General features: G+C 38.8%; 1 protein-coding gene across 8 annotated transcripts in view; it reads right to left on the bottom strand.

Moving 5' to 3' along the window:
- The window catches only part of LOC109462328 (rho GTPase-activating protein 5-like), a 50,515-nt gene that overhangs the window by 8,575 nt on the left and 27,389 nt on the right, over positions 1 to 14,551 (bottom strand). The window contains exons 8-29 of one of the 8 annotated variants that reach the window (XM_019758860.1): positions 14,129 to 14,316; positions 13,791 to 13,943; positions 13,217 to 13,331; positions 12,624 to 12,747; positions 12,179 to 12,220; positions 11,528 to 11,741; positions 10,972 to 11,139; positions 10,549 to 10,676; positions 9,909 to 10,038; positions 9,007 to 9,185; positions 8,479 to 8,659; positions 8,272 to 8,327; positions 7,678 to 7,758; positions 6,692 to 6,802; positions 5,479 to 5,601; positions 4,800 to 4,844; positions 4,216 to 4,316; positions 3,270 to 3,539; positions 2,721 to 2,772; positions 2,142 to 2,330; positions 1,512 to 1,673; positions 98 to 150 (exon numbers count right to left, since the gene is read on the bottom strand). In XM_019758860.1, coding sequence (XP_019614419.1) covers positions 98 to 150; positions 1,512 to 1,673; positions 2,142 to 2,330; positions 2,721 to 2,772; positions 3,270 to 3,539; positions 4,216 to 4,316; positions 4,800 to 4,844; positions 5,479 to 5,601; positions 6,692 to 6,802; positions 7,678 to 7,758; positions 8,272 to 8,327; positions 8,479 to 8,659; positions 9,007 to 9,185; positions 9,909 to 10,038; positions 10,549 to 10,676; positions 10,972 to 11,139; positions 11,528 to 11,741; positions 12,179 to 12,220; positions 12,624 to 12,747; positions 13,217 to 13,331; positions 13,791 to 13,943; positions 14,129 to 14,316 — 2,865 coding nt within the window. The remainder of the gene's footprint in view (positions 1 to 97; positions 151 to 1,511; positions 1,674 to 2,141; positions 2,331 to 2,720; positions 2,773 to 3,269; positions 3,540 to 4,215; positions 4,317 to 4,799; positions 4,845 to 5,478; positions 5,602 to 6,691; positions 6,803 to 7,677; positions 7,759 to 8,271; positions 8,328 to 8,478; positions 8,660 to 9,006; positions 9,186 to 9,908; positions 10,039 to 10,548; positions 10,677 to 10,971; positions 11,140 to 11,527; positions 11,742 to 12,178; positions 12,221 to 12,623; positions 12,748 to 13,216; positions 13,332 to 13,790; positions 13,944 to 14,128; positions 14,317 to 14,551) is intronic. The other 7 variants (XM_019758859.1, XM_019758862.1, XM_019758865.1 and 4 more) reach the window with 7 other exon arrangements.

Here is a 14,551-nt window from a genome sequence, read left to right as displayed (position 1 = left end):
ATTACAATAAGTTCAACCACTTTGATTTCTGTGCTGTGCTTGTTCTTCATTTCATTTTGAAAGAATTAAAAGGAGAAAAAGAAGAGAAAATCCTTACCTCTTCGTCATCACCGTCTGACTGGTAGGCAGAGTCAGGAGCAAACCTTCCCGCTGAAATAAGAAATGTTCAAATATATATAATTATATATATGTACTCATGGAAAACTGCTTGTCAAAATAAACATTTCATACTATGTAATTAGGTTGGTTACAAGTATCTGAAGCAAATTAACACCTTGTATTCTAAGTTTGCATTTAAAAAATATCAACATTGACTTCTTCTGACAGTAGTGCTTTTTTTACAAGGTACAACTGCAAGGTAAACGCTGTACGGGAATACATATCAAAAAGGCATAGAAAAATAAATTTAAACAATATATTTGAATAAATTTAAAAGAGTACATTGGGATGAATTTTCTATGCAGTATGTAACTGTTTGTTATTAACATGTGTACGGTATGTAATGTAGACTTGGACAATCATCACTCATCATGCAGGGTTACAAATGGCATGTGTGGCCTTGGCTGAACAACTGTATGTATCTGCCTCTGTCCAGCCAAGGCCTATGTGGCCTTGGTTGTTCAAGTATGTAAGAGAGGATGTTATTGGATGAGCACAAAGTATCAGCGACACTCATTGGAGAGAGGACAACACACTACAAACTCACAGTCACAGACAAATTCATGCACACATGTGAGAAGTGAAGAAAGAGAAAGTGAAGAGAGGGATTATACACACTGCAAACTTTCACTCCAAATCAAAGGACAACTACAACAAGATCAAAACTACCTTTATTTCAGACTGGTGTACATCTACACACAGTTATCAAAGGAAATTATTAGTAACTAGAGCTAATAATCTAATTAATATGTCAGACACAAAACTCTAACTAGTAGTTGTTAGATGCTAGATCTAGTGGGGCTTAGTCCAACAAAACATTAAGAGGATTAGAAAACAGAGCTGTGATCCTAATTATCATCTTTTTACCTGCTACCACCAAAAAAAAATTGTAGAAATTTAAGTTAAATTTTGAGAATTTGCTAAAGCTTGATTTCAAATTTGAATCAAATCAAATAAGCCTTCAACATTTTTTTCCTAAAACGTTGAAGGCATTAGCCAATCACATCAATGACAGGAAACTTTCTGATTGGCAAAAAAAAAAAAAGCTGCTCAGCGAACAACAGCCAATGATCGATCATAGGAAACTTTCTGATTGGTCAAAAAAACAAGCTGCTCAGCAAACAACAGCCAATGATCATAGGAAACTTTCTGATTGGTCAAAAAAACAAGCTGCTCAGCAAACAACAGCCAATGATCATAGGAAACTTTCTGATTGGTCAAAAAAACAAGCTGCTCAGCAAACAACAGCCAATGATCATAGGAAACTTTCTGATTGGCCAAAACACAAGCTGTTCAACAAACAACAGCCAATCATGATTGATTTTTTTGATGACTTCATCCTGGGACTCTACCTGGTCTTGGTGAGATGGCGTCAGTGTCAGATGTCTGAGGGGACGTGGCGTCTCTTCGCTTGGTCGTCCCTTTTCGGAAGGACTTTTTCTTTTTCAGCCCAGCGTTCTTTGGGAACTCGTCACCAGTACCCGCACTGTCGTCTGATGGCGAATTCCCTGTTCCTGGAGGATGGAAGATGAAACACATCTTATTTGTGATCATGAAAGGAAGGACCTTTTTGAAGAGGCCAAAACATGCCAATTTCTCCACATAGACAAAAAGAAAACCACTCTCCTCTTAATATCACAAAACCAACACAATACAGAAAAAGTGGTATCATTCATCTGTTACTGTCTCAGAAAAAGTAGTCAAACCCAATAAGTCTGAATTTAGTGACAAAATTTCGAGTAGCCACAGGTTGATAACTCTGGTACTTGAAGGCATGACTATTTCTTTTTCTTTCCTGAGCTGGTATTAGGTACTTACAGTAGTAGTTGATACGTATACGTCCACCAGTTTATTAATACATGTATTAGTCATTTTGTACATCATGCACAGAATAATTGTTCTTCACATGTATTGTTCTTCATTGTTCTACAAAACATCTACTATATATACAAACATCAAAATAAAAGTTCAGTTGAACTCACCAGTTGGCCTGTTTCTGATGATGTCGGTGGTAGCGTACGGTCCTCTGCTCGGCGGAGGGGAGCCCTCGTTGTCCGGTACTCGCCGTTTTCCCGTCTTCTTGGGGGTGGGTCTCCTGTTCATCTTGTTGTAGATGTCTCTTCTCTCCCTCTCCAGAGAACTGTTGTACTCACTGTCACTGTCTGTGGTGGCTGGGGAGTAACATCACACAGTCTCAGACAGTCACATACCATAGTTTTGCTTTTGGTGATGATGGCCCATCACTTAGCCAAAGTACCGATTATATTATGACAGTAAGATAAATGAGATATGAGATATACAATAAAATAATTTATGAAACGTACTGAGAACTAATAACTTTCTGTAATATGCATAATTTTCATCTACACATCTTGCTTCAATAATTATGGATTCTTTTTAAGTTGGCAAGATACTGTGGAATCAGACCTGAACATTTCTCATGAACTACTGATCTTCCTCGCAGCTCGAGACTAATTTTCCACATACTGCAATCTACTGTACATGAATGTGTTTGGACAAGTCAACTATCTGAAAGACATATTATGAACAAAAAGGCTTACCTTGTCTGTCTGTTCCATGAGGTTGACCACGTATACTCTTAATTTTTCGGATCTACAAAAGAAGTAAAAAGAAGTAAATCAAGTCAGTATGTTAGTCATCCTTTGGATGATATTTTCAAAATTTACATTTCCTTTATTCATTTTAATGTCAAGGTATTTAAAAGATAGCATAGCATAGCATTACAGCTACTCTGAATTGAAATTGCACTGGATAACTTTAAAGGGAATCTCCATGTTAGTTGTTCACTTATTTCATTGAGTACTGTCAGGCCACTACTGTTAGTAAACAGATCACTTTCATTCTGTCCTCTTGTAGGTGAAAAAAAAAAGAAAATTTAAACTCTGCCATCCCCCGACATTTTTAAATGAAGCAGTCCTTGGCGGAAATGACTTTCACAGCATGTTCTGTTAACCATTTTGCACTGATGGATACTTTTGTGTGTGCAGAGATCTTCAGGATTTATAGGAAGAGAAGTGAAGGAATGTTTGCAGTTGGCTGACAAGCCAGCCTGCAGTACTACTGTGAACAGATAGGTGGTTCTTCTATACCTTTCCTCCTGGCAGTGCGTCATGGGGACAGGCATACTGTGGTGACTCTAGCTGACCGTAAGGCTGCAACGGTTGGAGGTTGGGAATGGCGTCTCGCACGCTCGCGTACTCCCCTATTTCCACATTTTCTGGTGTAGCCAGAGGAGCTCTGCCCTTATACGAAGGGTGTCTTTCCCTTTGTCTCGGCTGAGTCAAGCTGCTTTGTTCATTAAATCTAGACACCGCGTCGGCCACTTTGGTATACTGTCTCGGGTTTAACTTCCCTACATGCTGCAAACAAAACAACAAAGGAATTTAACAAAACACTGCAAAAAAAGGAAAACGTTTGCATTACCACTCATAGAGGATAACTGGAAGAAGCGTATTTTCTTCATTATTCTGATTTCAAGACTCATTCAGCAATGCCTTCTTTTGAAACCTGATTGAGTGCACTACTACACTTCACACTACCAGTTTTTGAGGGGAAAAATAGCCACAAAGGAGTACTGGTAGTTCACAAGATTTTACAGTTGCTTTTCAAAAGTACATTTAAAAAGCTCGGGAAACGGCAGACTAAAACTGAACCCTGTTTGTTACCGGTGGAACCATTTATTCATCATACATTCAAACACTGACTGTTACATCACATTTATTCTTCCCACTCTTACTCACACAACGTCTTTTTATTCATTTTTTTTAAATTCCAGATGGTTACACATTAAATAGGGGATGAATGAAAAATCATACAGATTTGTTTCAGAACCTTACTTCTATTTTCGCATGTCAGTCTTTTAGAATGGTTAGTATTATTTATAGTTACCATCTATTTTCGCAAGTCTTGCCTTTCCACTTTTATCATTGAAATGTCCTTACAAATATCCCAACTGTCTCTAAACTTCTGCAGATGCAGCAGCTCTGTTTGTTTGTTTATTTATTTGTTTGTTTGTTTGTTTAATCAGGTACGTACCGGCTTTGCTGGGATGATTGGCTTAGGTCCAGGTGGGAGGGGCTTGTTCCCAGGTGGTCGGACTTGGTTGTATAAAACGTTCTCATGCCATCTTGTCATGTCTGCAAAACACAAAGATCTATCATACCATACTGTAAAGTTACATACATGTATGTGCTACCACACTTTGTTCACAATATCTTTGTTATAATGATGTTTTGTGGTTAAAACTGTTAAATCACAACCTACACTATCATCCAAGGTTTTATACTAACAAAATACTATTCAGGGCTCGAAATACCTTTCTGTGCATACAGTGTACCTGCACCAGACAAATTTTATCTGTACTGCTCAAATTTAGTGAGTGTGGATCGTACTAAAACTGTTCAGAAACTGTTGCTTTTTGTTCTTTTAGTACTAACTGTAAATGTAGCAAATAAAAATTCACAGACACATAAATGTATATAAACCCAGTATATGGACTGGTGCAGGTAGACATCAGGAATACCTGCACAGCTCCAATTTTACCTACATGTATACCAAGGTGCATATGCAGCCAGTATTTCAAGCCCTGAATATGTTACAAAATTCAAACATGTTAGTACCTGGTCTACTAGCTGTTCTGTCGTACAGTCTGTTGTCTATCCAGCCTGCAATGACACAGTACAGTCTTGTGAGTGAAAAAAAACTCAATATGTTATAAAATGTTTTGTAGAATAATACATCATTCCTAGTACTACTGTGCAAGGGCAAGAAATAAAAAGAAAGTGTTAAAGTGCAGAAATGAGAAGAAAGGAAGATAACGTTGACTACAACACTAAAGACACCAGCCACACATTTTAACAAGTATGATGAGAACAGATTAACAACCAATAGCATGACCATATTGCCAGAACACCAAAATTTGATGCATTGTATATTATAATTCATTGACATGTGACGTACGCTTGACCAAATTTGTTAATCCTGATAAAAAATGAACACATGACTGAGAAAGAATTGTTCATTTTAGAGATACATACGATATACGAGCCTCATCAGAATCTACACTCTACAAAATACTAGGAATAGACAATGTTGTTTTTCTACAAAATTCAAAGTTGTTTTTCTGTAACCTTAAGGACAATCTCAAAAAACACCCAAGAATTCCCATGCAGGCTATCTTTTGAGATTCTAACATTCAAGTGATTTGAATCCAGCATGAAAGAGGAAGAGTGACCACACAGCACAGCACAACACAGAAAAGTTAGTAAGAGTAACTGTTAGTAAGAAAAGCGGAAGTACCATCACTATGGGAGATAGGAGGGCGCGGGAGCGTAGCAAGGCATGCAATGGCGGCCGAGCTACACACGGTAGAGGAGGCCGTCCCACTCTCATAGGAGGGGTGGTCGAAGGAAGCGGAAGCTGCTGAAAGTAAGAGACATTCTACTTGTGAGGAATCATCTTAGAAGCAAAGTTAGTCTTTAACACAATATCCTACACCTGTAAAGATACATTTATACAAAATTAGATTCAAGTCCTTCAAGAAATCTTAGAATTGACATGGTATATCTTAAGAACCTCTGAGTCTTGTTTAAAACCTTTCAGATGAAAAGTGACCCAAAGATTGCCTTTCTTTCAACTTTTTGCTACAATCTGTGGCTCACAAGGTCTGCGTAAATTCACAATGTCCTTCAGTGTTGAAGAGATGATAGAAAAGATCAGAAGATGATTGTAGAGGTAGTGCAAGACATCTACTTTCCAAATGTTCTTTCCAACCTTATACCCTTTGTCTACACAACATAGTAGCCTATACTTTCCATCTGTTTAATGTGAATTTTGAAGTTATTAATCTGAAATTACATGTGAAAATGACTTATGAAAACAAAGCTTGAACTGTTACAATTATAGCTGCTGCTGCAAAGAATATGCATTTCTCAAAAAGATCATTCTTTCAGATTGAACACTTCAAAACTCTTGGAAAGAACAGGCTACTTTTGCTGCATACGATTGCTATATACAAAAATGTTATGTACCATTCTTACGCTGAAAACCAGTCTCAAAAAGTAGGAACATGCTCCTTTCTTCTTGGTACGGCATGGGGAAAAAGTGTTAAAATGCCAGGGGAAGAATATAAAATACAGAAACTGCAGTTCTACCAAACTAACATGTTAATATCACATACTAAACATCAGGTTTTCTACCAATTGCTGATATGCACTAACATTGTTGAATACGCAGTTAAGAAACTGGAAGGTAGGAAAGACTAAGCAGAGAATAGGAGTGAGACAATATACAGTATTCTCTTATTGTCTGTTGTGAAAATTGTGCACAAGAAGTTCACATTTTTCTTTTCAAATGCAAATTCATCTTGCGAGAAATATAAACTTTTTGTCTGGAACGTAAAAGCAAATACGAAGGCAGTGCACAAGTTCCACATTCATTTTTCTTCTATCAAAGCCTGGCTAGAACACTGACCACACAGATATCTTTCGTATTTCTCTGAGAAGTAACATACCGTGCATTTTCCTAACCCTGGCTAGAGAGGGAGAGTGGTGTAGAGAGTGGTAGCGGGGAGGGGGCCGTCGTGGGGAGCGGAACCCCTCCAACCGGTAGTGAGCTGCCTCCCCTGTACTCCCAGTGGAACGGTCCGCAGAGAAGTAGAGGATTGTGGGAAGGTTGACAGTAGAGGGGTGGTGGGCAGAGGGAGAGAAGAAAAAATGAGAAGAGGGGTTTCAGTTTCAGAAGGACAGCGCAAAATATGGAACAAATAACAGAGACAGGTGTACAGTATCATATACCATAGGTTAATACATGTATGAAAGTTAATAATGATGACAATGATGCTTCTGACAAAATTATGTCAGAAAATACATTTGCTGGTTCACATGATGGACAGAATACACATCTCTACAATCAAAGAAACCTGTCACATTGAAATTCTATGTTGTTAATGCTCATATTCTGAGTCATAACCCTAATTCCATACAAACCTGAAACCTCAATCAATATCATACTAATCTATAATCAATCTAAAACTAATAATAAATAATAATAAATCCAAAATCACATCAACCTCATTCATACAATACCACTCAATCATACCCAAAGATGTTTTAAAGTCATCAGAAGGACAGAAAGTATAAGAAAAGGATTGGACAGAATCATGTATACTTCCAACCATGTAAAGCATTTGGCAGTGTAAAGGTATGTATTGGACACAAACTTTCAATGATTCAGCAAACATTTCAAATATGTATAGGCAATAAATGTTGTTGTGAGCTGAACTAATAAATAAAGGAATTTCAGAACCAAATTGAGTTTTCTCACTTTAACAGGAAAATAACAGCTTTAGTAAGGACAAACAAATTAACCCTTGAATTGGAATATGTACAGTTTAAAACAGCAAGAGCTGTATTTTTGTTGTGCTCTGTGATTGGACCAATGGACATGTATTGTGGGTGGCAAGCACAGGGGTTAAAGGTTAAAGGTGAATGTCCTGACCTCTGCCCTGTTGCTGGCGGTCTCGGACCTGGCTGGGCTTGAGGAGGTGTTCTTCATGATGGTTGTCATGGTAACCTTCCCCTGGAACAAAAGCAACGTTTCCATGTTACCTTTACTAAAGACTGCCACTATATGTGTATCAATAGTGTTTGTTGCAAGTGTGATGCAATAGTTAGTGTACAGTTAAAGTTGCCTAAGACACAAAACCACCAATTAAATTTTCTTCTGGCAAACATAGCAAAGCAATAGGACAACAGATTTTTAGGTTCATATCCTTTATTCACCTTGGTGTCTTGAACAATGCAGACACTTAATAAAGTTGAGCTTTTCCACAGAAACGGCCCCTGATGCCCCAAAAGAGTAAAAAGGAAGAATGGAAGGGGATACAAACACAGAATAATAATAAAAAAATTATGTGACTACAGTATGAATAACTCACAAGATGTGAGACTCAATTGCGAGAAAAATCCTGTGACTAAAAGTAAAAAAAATCAGAAACATCAGAAAAGATACTGAATGTAACGAGTCCATCATTTTCTGCAGAAACCCAGTGTTTTGTGTCACTTATAGCCGTATACTACTACTAGTACTAACCATTGTACGGAGGCGGCTCTTCATCTGAATTGTAGTTCTGTGGGGCTTCATCATAACTGTGGGGAGAACACAACAGAATATTCATGATGTCCATTACAAAATTTTTAGATAACTAACAACAAATAATAATTCTCTTCTGCCTTATTTGTGCCATAAGGGTTCTACCTACAATCTGAACAAACAAAAGATATGAAAATGTCCCTATACCTTGGCAGGGGTACTCGGGAAGGTTTAGGTAGAGTTGCCGGGGGTCGGACCCTGCCAAACGTGCTGTCCCACACCTCGCGGTCCGTGGGCTCGTCTTCCGAGGACGGCTGGCGTTTGTACGCCGTCTCCGTGCTCTCCTTCTTCTCCCAGCATTCCTTGAAGAAGGGGGTGAAGACTGCCGCTGCAAGAGAATCAAACAAGTGACAAAACAATTCTTCCCACCATTTGTAATTCAAACATTCAAAATCATGAATCTTAAACTTTTTATCAAACTAATGTATTGATAGATGAATAAACTGTACCAACTAGGAAGGCAGGGAGCTTTCTTCAACCATGAGTATTTTGGAGTTGATACAGAACCTAAATCTTTTTTTTTTGGCAATTCTGAAAAAATGAAGCAGGCGAATCTGTAAACCAACAAATTGAATTGGTGTGGCCTAAGTAAAAATGAAAAAAAAAGGGTGGCCAGGAATCAAACCCAGATCTAATGCTCGCAAGACACACTGACACCACACTGTCCACACTTACTCTGTTTCTGGAACTGTGAGGATGTTGTGCTGAACTTGGCGCTCAGCATGTCGGCCAGGGCGTTACCCTCCGTGATCAGGACTTGTTCCACGTCGTTGGTGAAGAACGCGTTCACGCTGCCACTCTCCGTCACAGCCAGGATGTGGACTGGCACGTTTTTCAGACTGGACGCAAAAGCTCTGCAAACAAGTTAAACACAAGGTGTATTTCTTTAATAAAGCAAAATTATTGAATTACTGTTCATAGCCTCCAGTTTAATTCTGGACTTCCAGTTTAATTCCCGACTACCGGGTAATTCCCATATCTCAGCAACCTTACATCTAGATGGGCTAATATTGTCAACTTCAGATGTGTTATATTCTACTGTTTTATTGAAAAGCTCGGCCACAAAAGAACAAAATGGCAAATTGCTGTACAAAGGAAATCCACAGATGATCAAGCCCTAGTTATCACTTGTTTGTTTTTCCTGTATGCTTACAAACATCTCTTGGCACAGGAATGCTTCTGATTGGCAGGCACTCCCTACAGTAAACAATCTGTTTATGTACTACTCAAGTGATACACTTGTAAACAACATGGCAAGCATATCTATGCTAATGGTATAGGATTCTCCAAATTGGTATTATCAATTATCAAGCAAAAGGGAACACCATACAAAAGAATACTTGTATTGTAGACTGTCTTTGATATTCACATTGGTAAGCCTTTATCTTGGTCTTCCAAGAATTTTTAAGATTCTGTTAGTCGCTGACAAAAAAGAGTTTTCAAATTTTTTCCAGTAACTGTTGCTTGAGTAACAATTTCTTACGTCTCTCATCACATGGATGCCTGACCTTCAACAACGTTTCTAAGAAAAGTAAACACAAATACGTTTACACAATTCTTCCTTCCACCTTACTTACCTGATGTTTGCCAGCGAGGCCTTTCTCTTGGCTGAGTAGACCAGAATGTACCCATGGACAAGTTCATCTCTGTACTTCTGCGCTGAGTGAAAGGATGTTAGTCTCAGCTCCACTCTTCTCTTGCAAGAACCTGCAGAATACATTGTGTCACAGTTGGTACAAAATAAAAAGCATCTGTCTTTCCATCATTTGACAAAATGTGCCCTTAATTAACAAGACATCTTGGACATCCAATCCTCAAGAAGAAAACCAAGACTCTTCTAGGGAATCAACTCTAAGATATGACTTACAAGAAATCAGTGATTTCAGACTTCCTGAATTCCCCCAAGTAGATCTCAAATTACTGCTGGCTTCTTGGCCAGATACTAAGACTGCCTGTCAATCCACCCCCAAGTACTGTCAACCTTTGCCCAGACGATCACTTCTGCATCGCAAACTTATCATTGCTGCTAACAAATCAATCACCTACTTTCTTTTTCCTGCAACTGCCGCCACTGTGAACATATAGTTCCGTGAACACCTCCATTTTTTTCTCAGGCTATAAAATTTTGCTGCTTTGAACATAAAGTGAATTACAGTACACAAACCCACAGCTTGGTCACCCAAAACAATACTTCCGTACCCAGGAGTGGTGACTTACCTAAGAAAGTTTCCACAATGAGTGTGGATGGCTTCTCTGGAGCAGCAGTGCAGCACTGGTGGTTCAGTAGAGGAGCCAGAGGTAACTCCACATTGTAGGGATCGCCACACACAGTACACAACTTCACTCTAAACAGGAGGAAGGAAATGTATCAGTACGAAATTCACAAACTTTGACTCACAAGTTTTGTAAAAAGGTCCATACTTCATACTACAAGTGCAGTTAAACCTAATAAGGCCTAGGAAAAAAATGTTGTGTTTTCTGTTTCAGTCCTGAAAATCTTAGGGCTGGTAGGTAGGGATTATCTTTTTTTTCTTTATTCTTTATATTAGACTTTGGCAGTATCTAGTGATCCAACTCATACAATACTGTTCAACAAAGTGAAACCTGCATAAGGACACTTATATTTAATCCATAACTAACTTGATGTCAGGTTCCATGAGTTGTTCGATGCTCTGGGACCCGATCCAGCCCTCGCGATGTCTGAAACTCTCCACGAGGGCTCGCATGGCCTGCTGGATCTGGGCCTCCTGAAACTTCCGGTTTGGAAAGAACTCCGAACTTGAGACATCGATAAATGGACATTGTAGCCTGGAGAACATAGTAGGAAAGTGAGATTTTACATTCTCATTACATGTGGAAAATGGCTCAAAAGAAGATGGCGAAAAATAAAGAAGTTGACAAGAACCTTTCACTCAAGACTTAGTCACTTTTCCAGTAATCAGTAAAAATTCCACAACGTGCTTTTATGTATTCTATATTTATCATCATAAGAAAATTATTGACAACAAACAAGTTATGGAGAAACAACTATCCATGTCTTTGCTATCTACTACAATAACAAATGCTAACCCTAATGGGAAATGGAGGCTTCCTATTGGTCGACATCACCCGGCTATATGATAATATAATACTGCAATTAGCCCTCGGGCAAGTATTTGCAATAAACTTTCATATAATATACAACTGAAATATGAACCTTTCTGCCAAATGCTGGCCCTCCTCGCGCAGGTAGGACGAGTCCTTGTCGGTATTTGCGGAGTTTCTAGCCAGGATGACGGCACACGGCAGGCCCTGGAATGGAGCGCGCTCCTTCTTGTCGATGGACAGGGTTCCTGATCTGATGACGGTCTGCTCCAGGCTGGACTGGGCGTACTTCAGCGACTCCACCGAGTCATACACACAGATGCAACCTGCAAAAATAACGTTTTAGCTACTCTCCAAGCAGAGGTTTAGGCTTTGGCTTATATTCATAGTGCTGTTAAGACTTCATTGGCTGTAGTGACAGTGCAAAACTACAGGAGCAGTGTCAGTGAGACAGATTCTGAGATGAGGTAGATAAACTTCAGCAGGTTAACGGGACAACTTATGACCAGTTATTATAACTATTCTCCATCTTAAAACTTTTGCAGTGATTTGATTTTCCAGTTTGAAGTAATAACCCCACAAATATGTTTTCCTCATACGGCTACTGTACTACAAAATGGGAAAGCAGTTAAAACACAGCGAAAAACTTTTCCTATCGAAAAATAAAATCACTGCAAAAGTTAATGAATTTTCAGTACTAAATGTGTTTAACAACAACTTTATCTGTGGTACTGGTATGACAGTAAAGATCAAGACTACTAACAGTCGTGGCACACAGTGGGACAGGCATGTCGTCTACATGTAGCTGTTGGTAGAACACAACAATAACAAACTGTGTCATGCAAGACAGCAAAGAAACCCAAAATAAGAAAGAAAGCTATCTTCCCAAAAAGCAAAGAAATGTCAGGGATAAAGCAATATGATAAAACATAAGACAGACAGTTATGAACGTTAACTCAAATTGTATTTGAGGTCAACAGTTGCTTTAAGAAATATTAAAGTCTTAGTATTAAGAGGTTGCTTGCTGGCTGCTTCAAAATGCATTTATTCACAGCATTACCAGAACTATAAGCTGATTTTCTAAGAAAAGAGCAGCCAAGAGACCTGCATGCTTCTGTAAATAATTCCATCATGTTGGTGCATGATTGAATATCAAAGTTCCATTCTCTATCATACTTAGCCTGAAATGGTTGTAATGTGGAACGTACCATTTGGAGTGAACTTGGGTGTTTTGAAGGATGACATGGGCTGGGTCACGTCTCCGTCTATAGGTCTGAGCTCCAGACTGTAGATGTTCCCATCCAGGGTGTACTCTTCTTCATTACACTGCAACTGTAAAGTCAAGAAAATGTTTGTTTGTTTGAACCATTCTTTATTTGTAAAAAGCTCAAATTGGCCTGTAGGCCGCTTTTCATTGGCCTATTTAAAACATAGTCTCACTCCTGAAAGGGCTAAATGCATGTAAAACACTAATAGTGAATACACTTTTTGCTATTGTAGATCTATGTTTCTCTCTTTATAATACATGTGGGCACTAAACTACAAACTGTGGCCATTGGAATAAAGTCTTATCATCAAAATCAGGCAAAAAATTGGTGCGAATGTTAACACTGATGTCAGTTATGAACCATAAAATTTCACATCAGTGCTTGAAATGTTGAAGTCTGAAATATATAACTTTAGAAGAACTGCAATAAAAGAAAGGAAGGTAACATGCATGCTTTCATGTAAGAATCAAAGAATATGATTATCATATAATTCTAAGACTTTGAATCTAAGAGCTGAGTAAGGCACAAGTTACCTTTATCTCATTAGCTAGTTCATCTGCCAGTCCGTCTGCGCCCAGTATGACTATGTTGAGTTGTGAAGCGTTGGGGTCAAACATCCACTGGCTGTGTCTGTTCCAAGATGTCGGTCTGAAGACAAAAACACAACGTTTTTTCCTGACACTACTTGTTTATTGGCACATATACTAACTTTTATGTCATACCTGGGCCACGATAACATACACTATGGGTGTTAATTTTAATTCCGGCCCGTGTGATAACTAGCAGTATAGCCAGGTTATCACATGGGCATCCAAATGTTCCACCGAATAATTCGAACATATTTTGTCTGAGCCACATGTGCTGCTTTCGAAAATTTGACATTGGAATTGATGTTGTTGCATTTTTTGGTTTAAGGGACACCAAATTTTGGCTCATTTTGCATTGAAAGGCATGTTTTTATTAGAATTTTACCCATTACAGACAATATCTTTTCCTACAAAACATTTTAAACGAGACATTCTGACCAAGTGCTATGCACAATACCACTTGAATATTTCATGAATAAACAAACTAGTGAAAAGCTCAAAATAAACAAAGAAAACCGACCTGTGTACAGCAGTGTCCACAGCATTCTGCAACAAATTCTCCATACAGTTGGGTCCACTGAGACAGGTCTCCTTGGAGGGACATGTGATGAAGCCGATGTGCTTCAGTAACAACACATCCCTCTCATTGTCTAGTCTGGCTAGGGCCTGGTATCTACAGGTGAAAAAAAAGCATGATTTTAATCTCAACAAGACTCCATAGGATACAAATTTCTGTGAAGTTGTAACCCTTTTGGCAGCGTGGGCAAAGGTGTGTCGTGGCGATAGAATCAAAACAACTTGATACAAACAGAACAAACACTTAAGGCCTAGGGAAAAATATGATGACACAATATTTACCTGGATTCATCCTGCAATGCTTCCTTGATGTCGACCAAGTCTTGGTGGGAAATCTGTTCGTGGGGATCGAGGCGTGCGAACAGGTCGGCTCTCTCGAACAGGAGCTCCTGGAAGTCTTCCCGCGCCCGATCGATCAACTCCCGCTGGTGACAACTGTAGATGTCGATCTTTTCACCCTCCGTCAGTTCCTAAGGACAGAAGCATGGCGAGAATTAGACCTGTGTACCTAAACAAATTATAGGTACAGGTACGGGTACACTGTCCCTACTTTGAGACCCATGGGGGAACGGCTATTTACACATTTTAGGTTACTAAATAGGCATATAATTAGTGTGAAATTATTTAGGTACAGTACCGGTAATAAAGGATTACATGTTTATACACAGCTCTAGTGAGAATAACAATCCAGGACTCCAAATACTG

Source organism: Branchiostoma belcheri, unplaced genomic scaffold (genome assembly GCF_001625305.1).
Source record: "Branchiostoma belcheri isolate BF01 breed outbred unplaced genomic scaffold, Haploidv18h27 scaffold115, whole genome shotgun sequence".
In the NCBI taxonomy this organism is placed as follows: Eukaryota; Metazoa; Chordata; class Leptocardii; order Amphioxiformes; family Branchiostomatidae; genus Branchiostoma; species Branchiostoma belcheri.
The sequence above is the reverse complement of the archived record's forward strand: the minus strand, read 5'-3'. Positions and strand labels throughout refer to the sequence as shown.